General features: G+C 31.6%; 1 protein-coding gene across 2 annotated transcripts in view; it reads right to left on the bottom strand.

The window, feature by feature from the left end:
• LOC130902204 (junctional adhesion molecule A-like) overlaps positions 1-20,434 on the bottom strand; it is a 104,828-nt gene that overhangs the window by 12,057 nt on the left and 72,337 nt on the right. Inside the window, exons 4-6 of one of the 2 annotated variants that reach the window (XM_057814121.1) lie at positions 19,814-19,873; positions 3,743-3,870; positions 1,031-1,199 (exon numbers count right to left, since the gene is read on the bottom strand). In XM_057814121.1, the coding sequence (XP_057670104.1) occupies positions 1,031-1,199; positions 3,743-3,870; positions 19,814-19,873 (357 nt within the window). The remainder of the gene's footprint in view (positions 1-1,030; positions 1,200-3,742; positions 3,871-19,813; positions 19,874-20,434) is intronic. The other variant, XM_057814132.1, reaches the window with a different exon arrangement.

Raw genomic sequence — 20,434 nt, forward strand, 5'->3', positions numbered from 1 at the left:
ATCTGATTATATACTTCTTGTCAAAATTCCTTTATCAGTATTCAACAACATTTATAACGACCTAACCTAATCCAACCTATAAAAATTTAACGTCTTCCATATCTAACCAATGAAAATTGATAACGATTTCTATAGTAATTAGAATCAATATGCTTGATATTTGTATCAAGCGTCAATTTGAATATTGAATTTTAAAGTTGATGAATCTAATGTTTTTAAAAAGATATTCAAAATTTAATTCACCGCAATTCTTGACTAATTGATGTGAGTAATTTTTATAATTATTATATTTTTATACATATTTTTATATTGTACTTAAATTCAATCCCAGACGACTAATACATTAGTATTCGGTAGTTGAAAAATATATTAGTACACTTTCATGTTTAATTTTGCCACAATCCCATTATGAAAACGTGATGATTTATCTTGATTTTAGGTCTGTTCAGTTCAAATCAATTCAAAATAAAAGTTAAAAGTTTTAAGTTACGACATTTTTTTCTCTTAATCATATTTTTAATAACTTTATTTTGAACTAGTTTTCTGTAAAAAAAGACATAAAATTTAGACATATTATCACGAAACATATATAAAAAATTCTAAGATGTAAAAAATGAGAAAAACTCCTTTCATATCTTCATATAATCAATTCCTTAGTTTTTGAAAGAATAATGAAGGTATTATTCTATGCAACTTGTTCTTCAGCGAATATTTTCGTTTCTCTACCTAGCTCATTCTTATTTCTATAGAATCATGCTTATTCAGTGTATTCCTCAGGTTGATATCTAGCAATAAGCTAATCTGTTAATTTATTTACTAATCCACTCGCTAATTTTTGAAATTAGCGAATTGAATTCTTTTGAAAAGTGAGTCTATTACAATTTTAATATATCAACGGGTTTTTTGACAAATATCATGGAGAAAATAGAGTTTGCTTTATCATTAAAAGTGACGAAGCACTTGTGTGCTAAATTATAAGTCAAATGTAACAGTAATACGTACTATAGTAAAATGAAATGTTCCAACTAACCGTTCAAGACATGTACTCTAACGCTTGCAACGTCTGCATTTGAAGGACTACAAGAATATTTTCCAGAATCCGATATATCAGCATGTTGAATTAGCAGGAAACTTGTAGTTATATCACCTTTCTCTGTAATCACGCTCACACCACCACGGCTCGAATCATAACTTATAACCTAAAAATTGGAAACAATTAAGCAACTGAAATTTTATACTAGAGTAATTCATAGTATTGAACAAAACATGTTTTGGAAAGTCCGAATTAACATCCATGGATTTAGATTAATTATTTCCAGATCTTTTTAATTTGGAGTTAAATTTGCAATCAATCGGTTCCTTTATATCAATTTATTAACGCAGTTTAGTATTTTTAAATAAAATATAAAATATAAAAATATTTTCAAATAATTTAAATAAATCGATCTGTTTTGTAATAAATCATCATTTCTGCTCATTGGTGCTACTGATTTCAAAAATAAAACATATTTATTTGAAGTGTTTTTTAGAATATTCGCATTTGTGGTTAAAAAATTTCAACAAATGAAGTAGACATTTTTATCGTATTTATTCTGTAGTAACTAGTTCAGCTTTTGTTTGTGTTCATTTAGAAAAGATATACAAGTTCACTGAAATAGAGAATAATGTAATTAAAACTTTTCTAAAAGAGTGAAAATTACTGGTCAAAGTAAAAGTCAAACTAAAACTAGGAGGTTAGATTCCTAGTTTCATGCATATCTGGATAATATTGTGTTCAATATTTGATACTTAACGACTATCCGATTCATATACAGTAATAATTATTTATACAACTAATTTCCAAAAATCATCAATTTTACTTCCACTGTTCTATTTACATATAAAGCTGAAACATGGTATCAGGCATGTTCATAATAATCTTAATAATAATAATATGAACCTATACCTCACAAAGGTAACAGAATCCCAATAAACACTTCAAGACCATATTTGGTTTGGTACTGTTGGCAATTATATCTCAATTATTGACTGGGGATAATACAGCTTTCTAGAAAACGAACTTACTGTTCTTCTGTAAAACATACTTTACTTGTAAGTAGCTTATGTATGACTCAACATTATACAGAATTAAATAATTGAATAGTTATTTAGGATAGGAAACTAATATATGAGGCTCTGATCGTTAATATGATTCATATGAACTATATAATGGTGAAGTCAAGTCAATTATGGATCTTTGGCAAGTTTCATGAAAAATAAGAGATAGCGACACAAGTTTTCATATTTTATCTAGGAACCCATATATCTTACTTTCCACGATTATTTGGGTACCATCATATTACAGTGAATTTCATACCAAAAGTCAAGAAACCTTTTAGAACTACTACTATAATCTGCTGATATTGGTATAAAAGATTTGTTTGATACTTAAATGGAATTATACCAGTTAGAATATGAGAAGAAGAAACGACGAAGAGTAATGGAAGCGATTTCTGCAAATATATAAAAACGCATGTTATTTTATAAGGAACCTACTAGTTGTCTAGTTACAATACTCGGTAGTTACGGACCTGGAAACTGTTAATCTATTATAAATTAAGCAAAACAGTCAGCATTTATTTTAGTATATATATTTATATTTTATAAAAAAGGGAATTTTGACTCTGACTTTAACTTTGATTCTATGTAACTTTTCATATCTTTTGCTCAGTTAATATTGTATTTTGTGTCAATAAAATTTGTTATTGATTTTAAAAATTGTGTTTCATCGTGAAAACACGTAATTGGCGCAGTCGGTGAGATTCGTGCGGGTCGTGGAAAGACTTCAAAAATGAACACAGCAGGTTCGAAATGACCTGTGAATTAATCAAATTGATATTGGAGAATAATAAACCATATGGTGGCGATCACAATACGCTAGACAAATAAAAACCTATGCTAATTATAATGACGTGGAAGTTAACCATCACGTTTTTGAATGTATTCAAGGAAGATTAATAGAGCTCAATACATGGCAAAAATTAGAAGAAGCCCTTATACAATGCTTTTCAGGCAGAAGAGAATAAGATAATATTCTACAAGAATTGCAAGGACTCGACCATTTAGAAACAAAAATGAGATATATTGACTAAATGACTAAATACATTTATAGCAGGATGTATTGTTGTCCAGAGAAACAATATGCATCTGAGTCTAAGTAATTTTTTTAAATCAACCTATTATCGCAAATTAATTTGCATCCTCGGAATAAGAGATTCACAATTTTAATTTTACCGATAAACTAAACTGAAAAAAAAATCAGATGATAAACAGTAAGTAGATATAAATAACTTATCAAGGACAGATCATATGAACTCTGGAGAGAAAAATAGCGTTATTAAATTATGTCGAGGACTTTCGGATATTTTTTTAAAACCCGGGGACCCATTAAATTTTACATTCAATAAAAACTACAGACGAAATTGCCGTTCATACAAAATCTTTCAGATACACTTACGGCCACATTTGGAGTCAACTATTGCGTCTTGTAATTGGTTACCGTAAACTCAACGAAAAGTCAATTTCCGACAAATATATATAGAATGGAAAACGGAAAGCTACTTCAGTCTAAGATAAGCTAAAAACTTGGAATATCTATGGGAGATGAGTGGACACAATTAAATAAAAGAACTTTCTGGAAGCGTTGACAGAAAAAAATCTAATAATTATTTTTAATAGTTAGTATAAATGTTTGTAAACTTACGTCATCATGATGGTACCAAAAAATATATGCAGGCGGCTCTGGGCTGAATTTTATAGAACAAGTTAAATTGATAGTACTCCCCTTATCTACATGTAAATCTGGTCCTCCCAAAATTTGAGCAGTAGGAACTAAAAATAAACAAAATACATCATGATGTGTCATCACAGAAGATAGTTGGGTAATGAATGATGCATGGAATAAAACTTTTTTTTAATATAAAATACATTTTAATTTTGATACCAAATCACATTGATTTGGAGAGATATTCGGAGACGGTACTAGTTTCCACATTGTGAAATATATTTTCATCAGTTGCATGCTGTTGTTATTCACTCATTTTATTTGAAATCAAATATACAGAAATAAATCGTAAGCATAAACCTGTAATACGTAACGATTGTTTATATTTTCATTATTTTGTGAGTTCTTTTGATAAAAAAAATATTGAGTAGTAATCTTCAATGTTTAATATCATTCCAATTTGATTGATAAAACCTCATGAGGACCTATTTTTGTGTGATTTTTGCCTCAATTTCCCATTCTTCCAACACAGCGCTTCTCTTCTTTTTCAATGATTCTATACTATGGTCGAGATGAAATCTACTCCCCCTGTTTTGCTTTGTCGTCAATTTCTTTGGTTGAACTTATTGAGACACCTTCCCGTGCTCACATATTTGATCTTTTGTCCATTTATGCGTATGTATTCTTTCACACATTCTTACCATTTTTATTAATAAAATCATGTTTGCTTTTCTCCTGTGGGAAATATCGAATCAAATTCATACTATCAAAAACCAATATATAAATAACATTGGACATGAGTTTGTAGTTTGTTGATTCTTGTTTCCCCTCTATTAGCAGATTATGTAATGGATTTCATTTTGGACTTTGTTATATCTGTTTTGCCATTCAAGCTAATTATTAAGGAGTATGTCAATTATTATTCTTATCACTCACGTAATATCTTCAAGATTGTTTCAGAAAGACAGATGAAAAATAGGGTTCTTAAAATTTCTTACTTCAGATCAGTATTACCTATCCAACTTATTCTAACAATATTATCTTACTTATTTCTCCACCTTTATAATATAAAAAATCGGTAACTCCTGAACTTTCAGGAATATTAGAACAATATAATCTGAATGTAGCTTGCAAACAAAATTTGACACTTCAAAACGAATTCGGTGAAATAAAAGATAAAACACCAATCAATACGTTGGTAAATCTGAGGTCACTCACTAATCAGATAATATTTCAGAAAAGTAACAGCTAATTATATCCAGGCAGACGCTCGTTTGCTTACTACGTTTTATATGAAACTTTTAAATTTTTGATAATGAAAGGTCTGTTTTTAGAGACAATATATTTTGCTAAAAATTATAAGTATATTAAATAATAAGCTGATTCAATTGGAATCCGGTGTTGACTTCGTCCTCGAAATCTCTGAGAACAAATCTTGGAGAATCTGCATTTGATTGGGTTGTAGCTTGGGACCATATAAGAATCTGGAAATTCTTTATCGTTTCTTCACAGTGACTGTTATTAAAATGGCTAAAATAATCAAAATTGTAATTAAAGAAACAATACTGAGTCCTGCAGAAAATTGCGGAAGGAGTAGAATTAGTTCAATGCGTCTCTGGAATTTGGAGTTTTTCCCGCATAATTTCGTGCTTCAAATGCAGCTTGATTGGGACTACTTGCGGCACTGTACTTCTTTGCACCGTTTTCTTATTGTATCGTATTCCTTCTAGAGTAATTGGTTCGTTTGTCATTAAGAAGCTACTTCTCCTAATTTCTTGGTATTGAATTATGAGTGGATGGACTGTTCCTAATAGAATTACTTTGCTGGATTCTTGTGAAAAGTTCTCTGTAATGATTGACTTGTGCAATTCTCTATATTCGGAATTTTGCAGATTTCGTACCATTTACTATTCACGTAGTAATGTGCGGGTGGCAGGATCATAATGTGATCATTATTGGGAATTTGTTAGATTCTAGATGTAGGGTAAGAATGAGGATAAAGGATGGGTATTTTCAGTATTATGAGTATTGTCATAGTGGTAACGCAAAATAATGATTTAGAAGATTCACTTAATTGATAGGGATGTTCGTCACTGATTAAAAGGGAATTTCGATAATATGTTTGTAATAATTCTTGTTTTAAAGTTTCCAGTTCATCTAAAGAGTTCAATATTCGAAAGGTCTTGTTGAGATTAAGTTATGGTTCGAATCAGTTTCAAAAGGAATTCGTTTATAGTTTGAAGGTTTAGTATTTCATTATTAAGTGCAACTTATCCATTGAAATCTGATGATAACTTGTTTACTGCAGCAACAATTATTTTACTATTATTATTTATCAAATTTAGAAGATTATTAAATCTCGTATCAACAGAGTGTCATTATTTTTAACCTCCACAGCAGTAATGTGTGCTTTCAATAATTCCAAGTCATAATCATCAGGGTTTCCAGATATATATTTAATAGTTGTTCCGAGGAAGTTGAACAAACCTCTGACATGTTTACGGGTAATTTTATGAAGATTATCTTGCTTCGTTTAAAAGGTGATTATATTGAAATTTCAAAGGGGCTAAAGGTCCATTTTATAAAGGTGAATCCCTTCTGTATAATAGCCGTTAGAGGGGATTTCCTGTATCTTGAGCACAGGAATAAGATCGTCCTGTAAAGGTCTATCTAAGATATTCTTTTTCTCTACGTTACGAAGTAGTTTTGTGAATTTTAAGTGAGTACTTGTGGTGTTTTGTTTGTCGGTCTCACCAACAATTTTAGTTTTGTGTTGTTTTTTGGATGTAGCGTAGAATATGGGGAGCTTTTATGGGTCGATGTTTTTTCTTAGTTACGTAGACAGAACTAGTGGAATTGATTGCAGGAATTGGTTCAGTATTTTCATTTTGTTTGTCTAGAATTTTCTGTCGTTTTTTTTAGTTCATTATATAAGTTTATTATGAAGTGTAAAAGTATTATCTAAGGGATCATCTGGATTTTGGTCTCGTAACGTTTTTCTATAAAGGTGGAATGGAATCGTTCAACAGGGAAATTAGGATATGAGTTATTGACCGTTGTGAACTGTATTTCAATTTGTGAAGTTTCTTGAATTCTTTAATCACAGTAGAATTAAATTCAGTGCCATTATCGCAAACAATTTTTTTCGGGTAATTGTGGACAGGAAAATAATGTCTTAGCTTGCTAAGAATTGATATGGAATATTTATCGGAGATTTTATAGCACTGAGCATATTTGCTATATGAACATACAATCGTTAGGTAATAATTTTTGTTACAATTCAACAAGTCAATATGAATTATGTCGAAAGGTTTTTGTCCTAATAATGGGCCTAATTGAGATAATTTATAAGGGTGTCGTTCATATTCATTTTTTAAGCAAATCTCACATGATTCATCAAATAAGAAATAGTAGTTTGCATGGCTAGCCAATCGATTGATTTTTCAAATGTTTATAAGTTTCGACTATGCCGTAATGATTTTTGGATATGATATTGTTTTACACAGTCTATTTGTCTTTATCTTGTAGTAACTTATTACAAAAAATAGCCGAGTCGAAAGTAATCATACATAAATGGTCGAAATTAGTGTGGAACATGTATCGCGAATTTTTCTTTTGGTCCAAGTATTTTTTTGAGAGCATCAGATATTTCCATTTACCAATTGTCAGTGAGGTTCACAGTATATCTATGTTTTTTAAAAGGTTTCTTATAAATAATGATATATTCTCTGGATTTAGGGACAATAATAATTTGATTTGTTGCTGAATTGATGGGATCTTTAGATATAGGAATTCCGGAAATCAGATTTTCAGTTGCGGTGTGCTTGGTATTTTCACTGAGAGATTGATTTTTGTCGAATTCTTCAAGAAATTCGTCTTAATTGAAATCGTGGGCATCAGGGATCTCGGCACAAATAGAAGAATTTGAAAGTGTGGTGACCTGTACTCTGGAAAGATAATCGGTTACCTGGTTTTCTTTGCTTTTACGGTATTTTACATCGAAATTCTAATCTTCCAGTTTCAGTCTCCATCGGGCTAACCGAGATGTGGGGTCTTCAATTTTGAAAATCCATACCAGAGGATTGTGGTCGCTTTCGGCAGTGAATTTTTGACCATACAAATACGGGCGTAAGTGTTGCCAAAAGTTCTCTTTCGATAGTTGAATAATTTTGCTCGACGGAGTTCAAAGTTCGGGAGTAATACGATATGGGATGGTTATTTTGTGATAATACAGAGCTAATGGCAATATTGGAAGCGTCGGTTGTTAAAACAAATGGTTTTGAAAAATCTGGGTACTGCAGAGCTGGGGCATTGCATAAGAGTTGTTTGAATTTCTCAAATCATTCTTTGTAATTAACATTCATTGGGTCTATGATAGCTCCTCTAAAGTGTGATGTTATTCTTGCGAAATTTGGGATGAATCTTCAATAATATCCAATGAGTCCTAAAAATGATCTGACTTCTTTCACAGTCTCTAGAATAGGGGAATTCATAATGGCTTATATTTTACTAGGATCCAATTGAATTTTCAAATTTGCAATTCAGAATGTTTCAAAGATAGCAGCAATGTGAAGGGACTTAGAGAAAATGATCACGTCGTCCATATAGCCAAGCAACATTTAAATGGCATTCGTAAAAACTCGTTGTGACCATGGAGTACGGAAAAAGCTGTTTATTCGATTGAATTTGGGTGGCCTTTAATTTGATGGAAGCCTTAGGCTAGATCAAGGGTAGTAAAATATGTGGCTTTTCCTAGACTATCTAAAATGTCCTCTATATTGGGAAGATTATACTTATCTTCGACACTGTTTTCGTTTAATTTGCGATAGTCAATAACTATGCGGAATTTTTTCTTGCTGGAAGCATCTGGTTTTTTTGGTATAACGCAAACAGTGGCGGAATAAGGAGATATTGAAGGTCTACCAATTTTTTTTGAAGTGATTGATTAACCTGTCTGCTTTCTTTTTATATGGCTTTCGGATATCGGAATCCTTTGACGTAAAATGGGTTTTCATCTTTTGTTCCAATTTCGTACTTAATAGCTAAAGTAAAAGTTAAATCATAGAAAATTCGTCATAGAAAATATTTATTACAAAGCTTCAAAATTTTATCATTTTCTTCTTGGTTGAAATGAAGAATCGAATTTATTTGGACCGTTACATACGAGGATCTATTGATATCTATTTAACCTAGACCAGTTCCATGCATAAACAAAATATTGCGTTACCATAGCAACGAACAATAACTTATTAGAAGCGTCAGTGTAAAGTTTGACGTCAAAAAAGTAAACCAAATTTACGCAATAAATTAAAACACAAATGTCCACAGAAATTGTGAAAATCGAAAAATTGTACTATCAAGCCATTATCAAGTAACTGTATTTGAAAGGGTTAAGAGGTAAGCAGATTTACGAAGATATTCTTGGTGATCAATGTCCTTCATCTGCTCGATTTGAAAACGATGTAGACTTCTTAAACCGAATTGTTACTATAGATGAGTCTTGGGTACATTTCTACGATCCAGAAACAAAGCAACATTCGATGGAATGGCGATAATCTGATTCTCCAAGACCTAAGAAGTTTTGTATTTAAAAATCTGCTGGAAAAGTTCTTGCTTCAGTTTTTTGATTTTTATTTTGATATTTATTCGATATTACTGACCACTCTACGGGAAAAAATTAAAGAGAAAAGACGCGGAAAGCTATCCAAAGGTGTTTTTTATGACGGTGTTGGGAATACGGTTATCCAAAAAATTGAAAATGCCAAACAGAGAAACTTCATGCATGAAGTGCGAAAAAAAGGTCACAAAGTAGCTCAATGTAAAAGCCCACCATACTGTATTCCTTGTACTAAATAAGGACATAAATCTGGTATTTCAAAATGTCCAAACACAATTAAACAACAAAATCAACTTGAACATATCACAACTTAGTACGAATAGAAGCTACCCTGCAGATATCCTGATTATATCCGCACCTAACTCTCAGGCAATACAAAGACTGGATATATGATATACAAATTATTACAGTATTAAAGTAAGTAGAAGTCGTAAGCCAAAACATAAATCAAAGGGAACGGTAGCGGTCGAGGTTTCTCCTACATACAAACACAAGCCCATACAATATATAGTTGCCATGCCTCACCAAATAAAGGACTAGAGGACAAAGAGGAAATTTTCAAAGATATTGACCAAACATTTTAGAAGCCAAAAAGACAAAGCTATTCTAAGAGGTGACTTTAACGCAAAATTGCCACAATGGGGGATGAGCTTCCAGACAAGAAAGGATAAAGAAATAGGATCTTAGGCCGGCCCTGTCAGCTACAATAAAATTTTATAATTCGGCGAATTCACGTGGTGTCTTTGACATTCACAGAAATTATTCAAGTGATATTTATAAGTGCATTATTATGAGTTAAGTGTATTGCATAATGTGTAAATAAATCAGTTTATTAATTCACCCCACGACCAGAAAAAACTTAAATAAATACAGAAAATGTAACATTGGTGTCAGGTGTGAAGGATTATAAATAAATTATAACATAAACATGGCCAAGGAACTAAGTGATCTGATAGTGACGAAACTGAAAGCCGAATTTGAGAATCTTGAGTTTTCAAACGTCCAGTAAGAAGAGTAAATTGATAGAAAGGCTCAAATTGGCACTGATAAGTGATGGATTTGGTGCAGAAACTTATCTTTCGAAAGAAGAGGCATCCACCTTGATCTCGTCAAATTCGACGTTGAAAAACGATATTTCTGTCAATATATCCACCACTAAGGACAATATTTCGGCCAATATTGACGACAAAATTTCCACAATGAAGGACGATATTTCGACTATAAAAAATTATATTTCGACCAATATGAATGACAGGATTTCGAAGATGAAAAGCGACATTTCTGCCGAAATTTTATCATTGAAAGCCGACATGGTCGCTGAGGTCGAAAACAAAATCTTATACCTACAAACAAATATTGACAAAAAGATGGAAACGATGAACGAGAAGATACAATCAGTTATCGAGAATGAGATAAAAACGATGAAAAGACAGATATATGAGAAAATCAAGGAGTTGGAGACACCCCAATAGAAGAGAGCAAGATCGAACATAAAGAACCATATAATATACATCATCACTCAATAGAGAAGAGATTAGCAGTTTTACACGAGTGATGGCCCCAACGTTCGATGGCAAAACATCTTGGACCAATAACTTCAAACAGCCGCTAGAGTAAATAATTGGTCGGATAAAGAAAAAGCAGTCAACTTGACGACTGCACTGCGAGGAGACACCTTAGACTCCACTCCAGACGATACCTCTTGAATTTACTGACGACTTCGAATAGTTAAAGAAGAAGCTGGACATGCGATATCGTTATGAGCACCTAGAACACCAATACCAATAGCAGCTGAAGAACAAAAGCAGAAGCGTGAAAAAACTCTTCAAGAGTACGAAGTAGACATTGCTCGACTTGTTTGATTTGCTTATTCATCAGCACCAGAAAATATAATGAGATGTTTGGCCATTCAGGCATTCATAGATGGCCTGCACGATAATTATATGCAGAGAACGCTTCGATTAACCCATCCGAAAACCTTAGCAGATGCCCTAATTGCTGCTCTTGAATATAAAACAGTCACGATGGCTTCATATAACAAGGTCAGAACCATATATGAAAAGAATGACTAAAGCAAACTTGACGAAGTCGTCAATTTGATCAAAGGTAAGGTTGAAAAGAAGCCAAGAAAGATTCGATGTTGGAGTTGTGGAGAGCTAGGTCATGTACAGAGTTCGTGTGAGCGTCCCAGATCTTCCGCAAATAAAGAAACACAGGCGCAGGGAAAACAAGAAGGAGACGTCTACAAGAAGCCAACACCTTGTCTAGACGGCTGTACCCAGCAGACTGTGCAACAAAAACCGGCACTAAAAGTATATAGAGCTCAGTGAGAATTTCTTGTCCTGGAAGAAAGATGGCCTTTTAAAAATAATCCTCGAGAGTGATAATGGTGACTTGTGTAAAAATGTTCCTCTTTTAGTACTACCTTCCTTCAGTATGAATGGGACGGTATGATAGTTTCTATTAATTTACATTCTAATTTCTATTTCTTTGATTTATTTCATTTTTCGGATAATTTTGAATGTCATATTCCATGTCATTCCAGTTGTGACCTATACTAGTTTCATTTTGCTTATGTTAAAGTTATCTCCTGTGACATTCTTGTTCCCTCGCCTCAACTCTTCCAAAAGTGCGTCATAAAAGCTACAACAGTATTTGCATACATTTGTTTAAATTTTTTTTTCTTTTTGAAAATGTGGTCTACGAAACAACCGTGACCTGACAAGGCCTGTGTCATGTAATAGTCAGTATTGACCTTAATATCTATTTATTCATCGTTCCATCTCAGGTTCAACTCATTTTTCCATTTCTTTCTTAAGCCTCATTAGAACTAAGTGTTCGTAATGTCTAATAAACAGATTGGACGATAGGGTGTTGGGTCATGAGGTAGCTTATTCGGTTTGCTTTCTTTCATTCTTCTGGAAGAAACTTGAAGCTAAGCTATTATATATTTTCAACACGTAGTCCGGATTAATCTTCACTAAAGATTCTGAAGGTCCTGTACGATGAAGTTTTGAAATTGTCCTCTATTATTTTTCAACTTTTATGAGGACTGGGAACAGTTTGGTCACTAGGCTCTTCATCGTGTTCATTGATAGTTTTGTATGAGGGTCTATAGTTTTTATATGAGCCATCGACCCAGATGTCCTAATTTAGTTCCTTGCAAACATCAGTCCATTTCCTTCTTTTTGCGGTTTTAATCTCTCTTGTGAGAATTTTTCTGGATATTTTATATTTCTCCATAAGGGCATGGCTCAATTCTGGTTCGCCGTTTTCAATTCTTCTTGTTCTCTCCTTCTGTTTCTCATGTATTCTCTACGCTTAAGTGATATTTCGTCTTTCCACAAATAGGCTGGTTTTCTGTTAGATATACACTGCTTCTCGAACATACATTGATTAAAAATATCCGTCAGGTTAGTGGAAAATCTTTCAGCACTAAGGTCGGTATTGTCTCTTATTTTCGATGCTGATTAGCCAAGTTTTTGTTTATCCTTCAGAAGTTTTTCTCGGGCGTTTTTGCTGGAAGCTTTGATATTCAACCTCGAATACAACATAGTGTAACTTTCTTCGTATTTATTTACACTCTTTCTATTCTTGGGGTGGATTAATATACACTGTTTCTTACGTTCTTAATTTATTCACACACTATACAATATATTCAACTTATGATAAATTACTTCAAAATACTACTAAATATCAAATAATTTCTGCGATTAGTTACACTGATTCGTTCTTCCCACTACGACTATTTATTTAAAACTATTTAATTGCGTTTACACAAATCATTTAAATACCTAAATAAAATTCTACAAAGTTATAGAACAAAATAAAACAAAAGGAATAAATAAATAGATTCTCCTAGAAATTATTTAGAAAAAATACTGTAATAAACCGCCTGCTATAATGGAAAGTTCTAAAAGGAAGTATCAAAGACGCTTCTTCCATTAATAAAAAAATGGGAAAGACGTCGCGCGAATTCGCCGAAATTCAAAAAATCCATTGTAGCTGGACAGGGTCGGCATAAGGACATATTCTGTAACATTACTCCGTCTTTAGATGGAAGTTTCTCCTGGAACTCATGAATAGCCGAGACTTGGTATCCAAATATAGAAATAACAGAGTACCGTTTCACTAAGTAATGTTGATAGGATGGAGAATCCTGCACCCCAGTACCCTAGAATATCACCAATTCAACTGGTTACTTGCTATCTTGGTCATAGCCAGTATCAATCTCTCTGGTGGCTGGAAACTACTTTGGATATATATCTTCCAATGTTCCTATTCATTCTCTTGACCATCACATCTGAATGTGTAATGCGGTCGTCCTGACCTTCTTTATTCCCAGCTGGTCATAGATTTCCTGGAACACATGGCTTTCGAAGTTTATTTCTTGATCACTGTGGACTTCCAAGGGCACATTTCGGGATCGCGGAAATTTTTACCCATTTTGTAAAATAATCCATCACGACTAGGCTGTATTCACCACCACTGTCTGTGTCTGTCGGAAATAGTCCAGCGATATCTGAAGCAATCCTTTCGAAAGGGCTTCCAACATTATATTCTTGCATGGGTGCCTTTCTCTTGCGATGTGATTCATTAGTCGTAGCACAAATCATAAATTTCTTACACCAGTCACATCGTCCGATCGTTGGAGGTTAGGTTTTGTCTTTAAAATTAGTAAAAATAGATTGAATATTGAGGGTTTGACTGTACGCTGTTTTAATATTGTGTTGTTTGGAGATTCCAGAAAGTTTAGGAGTAACCGATTTTATATATGGTGAAGATGTATAGATAGGTGAAATAGAAATGTCAGATTTGACGTTTTACAATTATGTAATAATTGTAATAATATTTTTTACATTACATAATCTGCGAATATAGGGGATATTGAGCGCCCCATTGGTGTTACAAAATTTTTTTGCTAATTTTTATTACTATAAGAGAAATATGTATTGTTATACTTATTTTCACTCATTAGAAATTAATGCTATTTTTTCTATTAGAGTTTCTCTATGTAGTTTGCAATTCTCACTTATATCGCTCCATTTAAGTTGTAGCGCTGTAAGGCATATATTTAAGTAAATATGACTAAATAGGGATATTATATCCAATCCTAATAATATTGAGTTTATTATGTTGTTGGTTTTTGAATTTCATGGAATAGTTTATCATAAATAACTGAAAATTTTTAAGTAAATCCGTTTGTTGTATCAATAGACATCAGATATTATGAATCAACATAAAGTGACAATCGACCTCACTCGGGTACAATGGATGTAATTCGAAAATATGTGTTCAACGTGAATGCCTATACACCCAAATATATGAAAATTGATGTGATTCGACTTCAATCGGAGTCTATAGACATCAAAAATTATGAATCAACATAAAGTGACAATCTACCTCAATCGGCTCTAATGGATATAAATGAAATTATTTGGTTTTTAAAATGTGAGAGATCAGTTTCAAGTTTGAATATTGTTTTCTGATAACAAACAAATTCATTATTCAAAAGCTTATGTACTTACCTATTAAAATAGGTGAGTACATAAGAACTTGATATTCTTATTAACAAGAAAATCAATTCAGTTCTTAAAACCCAAGGTAATTGGATCAAAAATACTTCAAATAAAGAGTAAAGTAAATTCAGTATTGAACCTATAATGACTAAAGATATTCCAATAAAAACTATGTTACCTAATATTGATTACATATCCTCTTTCATACAAAATGAATAAGAAAGGAATGTCGTTATAGACAAAGCAACCAATATTTTGAGTAACCAACCACATTCATGAATCTTCTGGTTCTATCATATAGAACCAAAATTTTCTTAAGAGAAAATCCAAATTTGATAGTCATACCATCTGACAAAGGTAATGTCACAGTTAAAATGGAAAAACAACAATATTTAGATTTATCCAAAGATCGAATTTACAATTATACTTCATACAAAGAAATTACTAATGATAAAACTCTTAAAAGAACTAATAATTGTAACAAATCAATGAGAAAACTCTCTAACAAAAAAAATTGACAAGGAAACACAAAATTCTGCTAAATTCTTCTGTTTACCAAAAATTCAAATAACATTTGAATATATGCCTTACAGCTCTACAACATACCTGTAAATGGAGCGATATAAGTGAAAATTGCAAACTTATTAAATAAACTCTATTAGAATTAATAACATCAATTTATGTTCAATAATACATATTTTTCTTATAATAATAAAAATTACCAACAAATTTTTGGAACATCAATGGGGTCTCCCATATTCCCTATATTAGTGGAATATGTAATGGATTATATTTTGGACATTGTAATATCTGTTTTACCCTTTCGTCATTAAAAAGTATGTAGATGATATAATTTTATCCCTATGTTAGATCTCTTCTGTTTCAAAATTAGTTTTTTCTTTATAAGTTTTTAAAAGAATAATGAAAATGGACGTTTCTACTAATTTCAAGTGTTTATCGTAATGTTGAACTTACATATAGAACTAAAGCCAAATAGAATCTGAAAAATTTCGAAATTATTCTCCGCAAAATTGCAAAACTTAAAAACTGAAGAATTTTTCTAAATGTAAAAATATCCCAAATAATATTTACAAATAGTCGCCTGCAGCATGAATATCAAAATCACGTTTTATCTAGATTTATATTCCAAGTCATACAACTGTCTATTACAGAATCAACTGTTCTAATAAGAAAATTATTTAAATTATTTAAAAAACATAACAGTTGAAATAAATGAAGTAATTCTTATCAATATTTTCCAAAAATTTGAAGAAAATTGTCGGGAAAGAACTGGATAAGTTTTTAATAAATGCTAAGGGAAAAGGAGAAAATACAAATGGAATCATACCAAATAAAGTGAAAGAAGTTTTATCTTTAGGTCCAAATTTTGCACAAAATATTTCTAATGACAGAGAATTGCCTGTGACAAATATCTTATGTAATATTGAATGCAACACCAATCATCTAAATAACGAAAATCAAAATAAAATAAAATCAGATTCTTTTAAAATTATCACTAATTTCAAAAATAAATTGAAAAACAAACAACAACAATATGTATTGGGAGCTGATACTTAAGGTCCAATGAATTTGTTTAATGTCTGACTCTAATAGAGGGCGCTAGTTACACCATACCAAGTAGTATCGAACATAACTTATTTAATATTAGTAGTTATTGGGCAACATTTAGGTAGGTGTTCACAATGTCCTCCGTTTTCACGAATACACAAATCTATCTTAATCTTAAGAATAATTTGGTAAACGGTTGGGAGCCAGCTATGAGGTCATTAGAGTGACTTTGAATTCTGTATTTGAATTCTTTAGGTGAATTTATCTCTTTAACATAATCATTTTTCTTAAGATACGACCAAACTGTATAATCCAAGGGATTTATAATCGCATGACCGAGAAAGCCAATGAATCGGAGCTTCTGCACCTCTACCAATCCATTTATTTGAAAACTGGTTACTCCACCAATTACGACATCTTCTAGCAAAGTGCGATGAAGCTCCATCGTGCATAAAAAATAGAGACCTTCGCTCGTTTAACAATTAAATCTCGAATAAGTGATTGCTTAGAAAAGCTTATCACCATTCAAATTTCCAGGTAGAATGTGATAACATATTAATTCGTTACCTGAAGTTGCTGCCCAAACATTAACTTTAAATGAGTGTTAGTAATATGAGGTGACATGAGGATTCTCATCACACCAGTAGTGTGCATTATGGGAGTTAAACATACCTTGTCACGTAAAAGTGGCCTCGTCCGTAAAAATAATATATTTTTGAAAAATTGGATTGAGAGTTGTCCTTTCTTGTAATGTTTAACAAAAATCCACTCTTGCTGGTAGATCGTCTGGCAAGAGCTCTTGGACTTGTCTGTAATGATAAGAATATAGCTGTTGCTCATTAAGTATTCTCCAAGTATTTGAAGAAGACGTATTTGTTTGTCTTGCCACATTCCGTATGCTAACTGATGGATTTTGATCAACTACTTTTAAAATTATATTTTCTTTATTCATGGTTCTTGTTGTTCTTGGCCCATCAGAAACCATTTTTTAAGGTCTCACATTCCCAGTTTCTCGACAACGTTTAATGGCTGCTAACAGCTGCAGTAGATTTTCCTAAACACTCGCCCAGGGTTAATAACATGTAACAATATCTAATTTATCAAATAACAAGGTTTCAGGAATGTAATTATTATATCATCATCATTGCTATTATGCTATTACCATGTAAAATTCAGTTGAATAATTATAGGTATTCAGCTTTTGGGGGCATCATTATGAAATAAACAACAGTTTGAGTCCCAGAACCGCTTTACATGATCATCAAATTGTTGTTTGTTTCATACTAAGGCCTCCAATAGCTCAGTGTCCATACTTATTTAACTTTGGAAAACAAGATCCTGTACTGATTAGACTGGATATTTGTGAAATGTTACAAGAAACGAAAGCCCTCAGTCTCAATTATTTCACATATATCCGTTTTATTGAGGGGGTCTCATTTACGCGACAAAACATTTCAATTCACATAATGCTCATTAATTAATAAAAATAATTAATAATTCTGTCAGTACTTTATACCAGTATCTGTTATGACTTCATATTTAAATCAAAATACTCCGAAAACGATACACAGTATCGAGTTTTAGCAAGAGTACTTTTTTGGGGTAGATTAAATGATACTTAAGTTGACTTTAAATTTTGTTTTATATATCAAGTGCCTTGTACTAATTGTGACGCTATCTACATAGGGCAAACCTCTCAGTATTTAGGAAATAGACTAAGAGGTCATCAATACTATAATAAAAATAGAACTGCATTAACGAACCATATAATATCAAAAAAAAACATAAATTCAATTATAAAGATTAGCTATATATTTGAGATATAGGGACCAAGGAAAAATTGATTTTTCTAATTAGAACAAAATTCTAAGTTGATTTAATCCTCATTTTCATATTCATGATGAAGGTGATCTATAAATCAATATAAATAAGCACATTGTCAGTGTCAATATCATATGATATCAACTACCATATTCACTAGAGAAGCTATTTCAATACCCAAAGAAACTTATGAACTACCTGAAAGACTGCAAACCAAATAATAAGATCTAGATTTAAAGATCGAATGTATTAAACCTTATTTTCTCGCTAATAACCCTGCTTGGTAGATGCGTATATAAAAAGAATAGACCTAGTTTCACACAACTGTAATTTATTTCGAGACATATGATTTTGATAACTATTCGAATCTTTTTCATTAAGTATTGTGGGTGGTCTTCCCTTATACGCATTCCTCTTGAGGAAGAATGATTTCTGTACGTTGTTTTTTTGGGACACCATTAAAAAGGAAGGATGAATATTAAAAAGTTTACAAGAAACATGTAGAGTGGTATATCGGAGTTCTTTTGCTACGTTATAATCTTTATGACTGTAAAATACTACTATCAACACGTAAAAATACTTGAATATTTACCGGTATGCAATTCGACTTCATTTTCATTCATTCTAAATAATAAAAAGAATTTATCTGTTTTCTATACCTTAAACTTTTTTAACGTTTTCACCACAGTTCTTGTGGTCTGTCAAAATCCAAGTTATCCGCTTCCTCTAAAGGATTGAATTAATTGAAAATAATTCTATAAACTGTTTTCTTTGAAAATAATTGTGGTTTGTTTTTGTATATTTTTATAATTTTCTAAAGTGGCCGAAAGCACTTTTGGCTCTCTGCTCGAAATTAGAAATTTTAACATACTTTCTTTGTCAGTATTTTGATAAATAATTTCTACACATTGTTGAATACAGTTATCGGCGAATAGTTTTTCTTTTAAATTCTCTTTGTGAACTATAAGTTCTAAAGAGATACTTATGGATAATTAGAGAAGTATAACAATAATATTTTCCGATAGCTTAATACTTTGGCAGCACGAAATTTTTTTAGGGGATGAGTACCCCACACATTCCAAAACAATGATATGACAGATATGATACGTTATTCAAGAAAATCACATACCACATCTCATATGATAATTTTGATAAAAAGTTTGAAACGTATGAAGTTAGAAGACCTTACAAAACTTTTCAGAGCATGAAAGTTTGGAACTAATTAAACATGTACTTTTGCCTCTCAAAAATCCATAAATTCTCAGATTATGTTTAACACTTAAACTTAGTCTATAAATATTCAGGAAATCCTATAAAAATACATTTGATTTTTGCTATCATATGGTAAAAATCTTGTCTTTGAGATCGATTGAACGGTTGTGTTAAATTTAATTATTTTGAACTGTGTGGAAACATTTATTAGCTTGTTAGAACGGAAACTGTTAGTGAAAAAAGCAGAATCACCCAAGTTAGTTGTTTTAGATGTTAAAAGTACACAATATACTTTATTGAATATACTATTACAATCTGTATTTCGGTGTATAGTGTCTTCATCTCTAGCTGGTTCATCACTAGCTACATCATCTGAAAGGAGTTTAAACATAAATTTGTAGCTTATAAATTGATAAATTTTAATATTTTGGTATTCCATCGGATACCCAATTTATAATGATTTCTCTAGTTACAATGATACAGTTACAAAGATTTCAGAAAAGCAAACTTTTATTTGCGATACATTTTAACTTGATAAATGAAATGATAATCAGGAACAATCAATAGGATCAGAGCATAATAAATCTAAGTACAATAGCGAAAGTTAAGTCATACGCCAAAAACGCCAAATGCCATATTAAAAAATAAATTAAAATTATATTAAATATCCAGAAATCGATTTAGATGCTGGGAGGGACAGTGAAGAACTGCGCAATGAATTAATAATGTAATAATATAAATAAGGAAAAAAGTATTACTTCCAGAAAGAAGTAAATTCCCAATATGTATCTGGGGGTTACATTGACAAGTGAAAGTAATAAATAATATTCAGTCAAGTAGATGGCAAGATGAGTTGGACCAGTAAGATAAATATTAACAATGCTTAGATACAAAATTACTCTTTTCCAAAGTACTACAAGTTAATTAACTCCA

The sequence above is a fragment of the Diorhabda carinulata genome, chromosome 1 (assembly GCF_026250575.1).
Source record: "Diorhabda carinulata isolate Delta chromosome 1, icDioCari1.1, whole genome shotgun sequence".
Lineage (NCBI taxonomy): Eukaryota > Metazoa > Arthropoda > Insecta > Coleoptera > Chrysomelidae > Diorhabda > Diorhabda carinulata.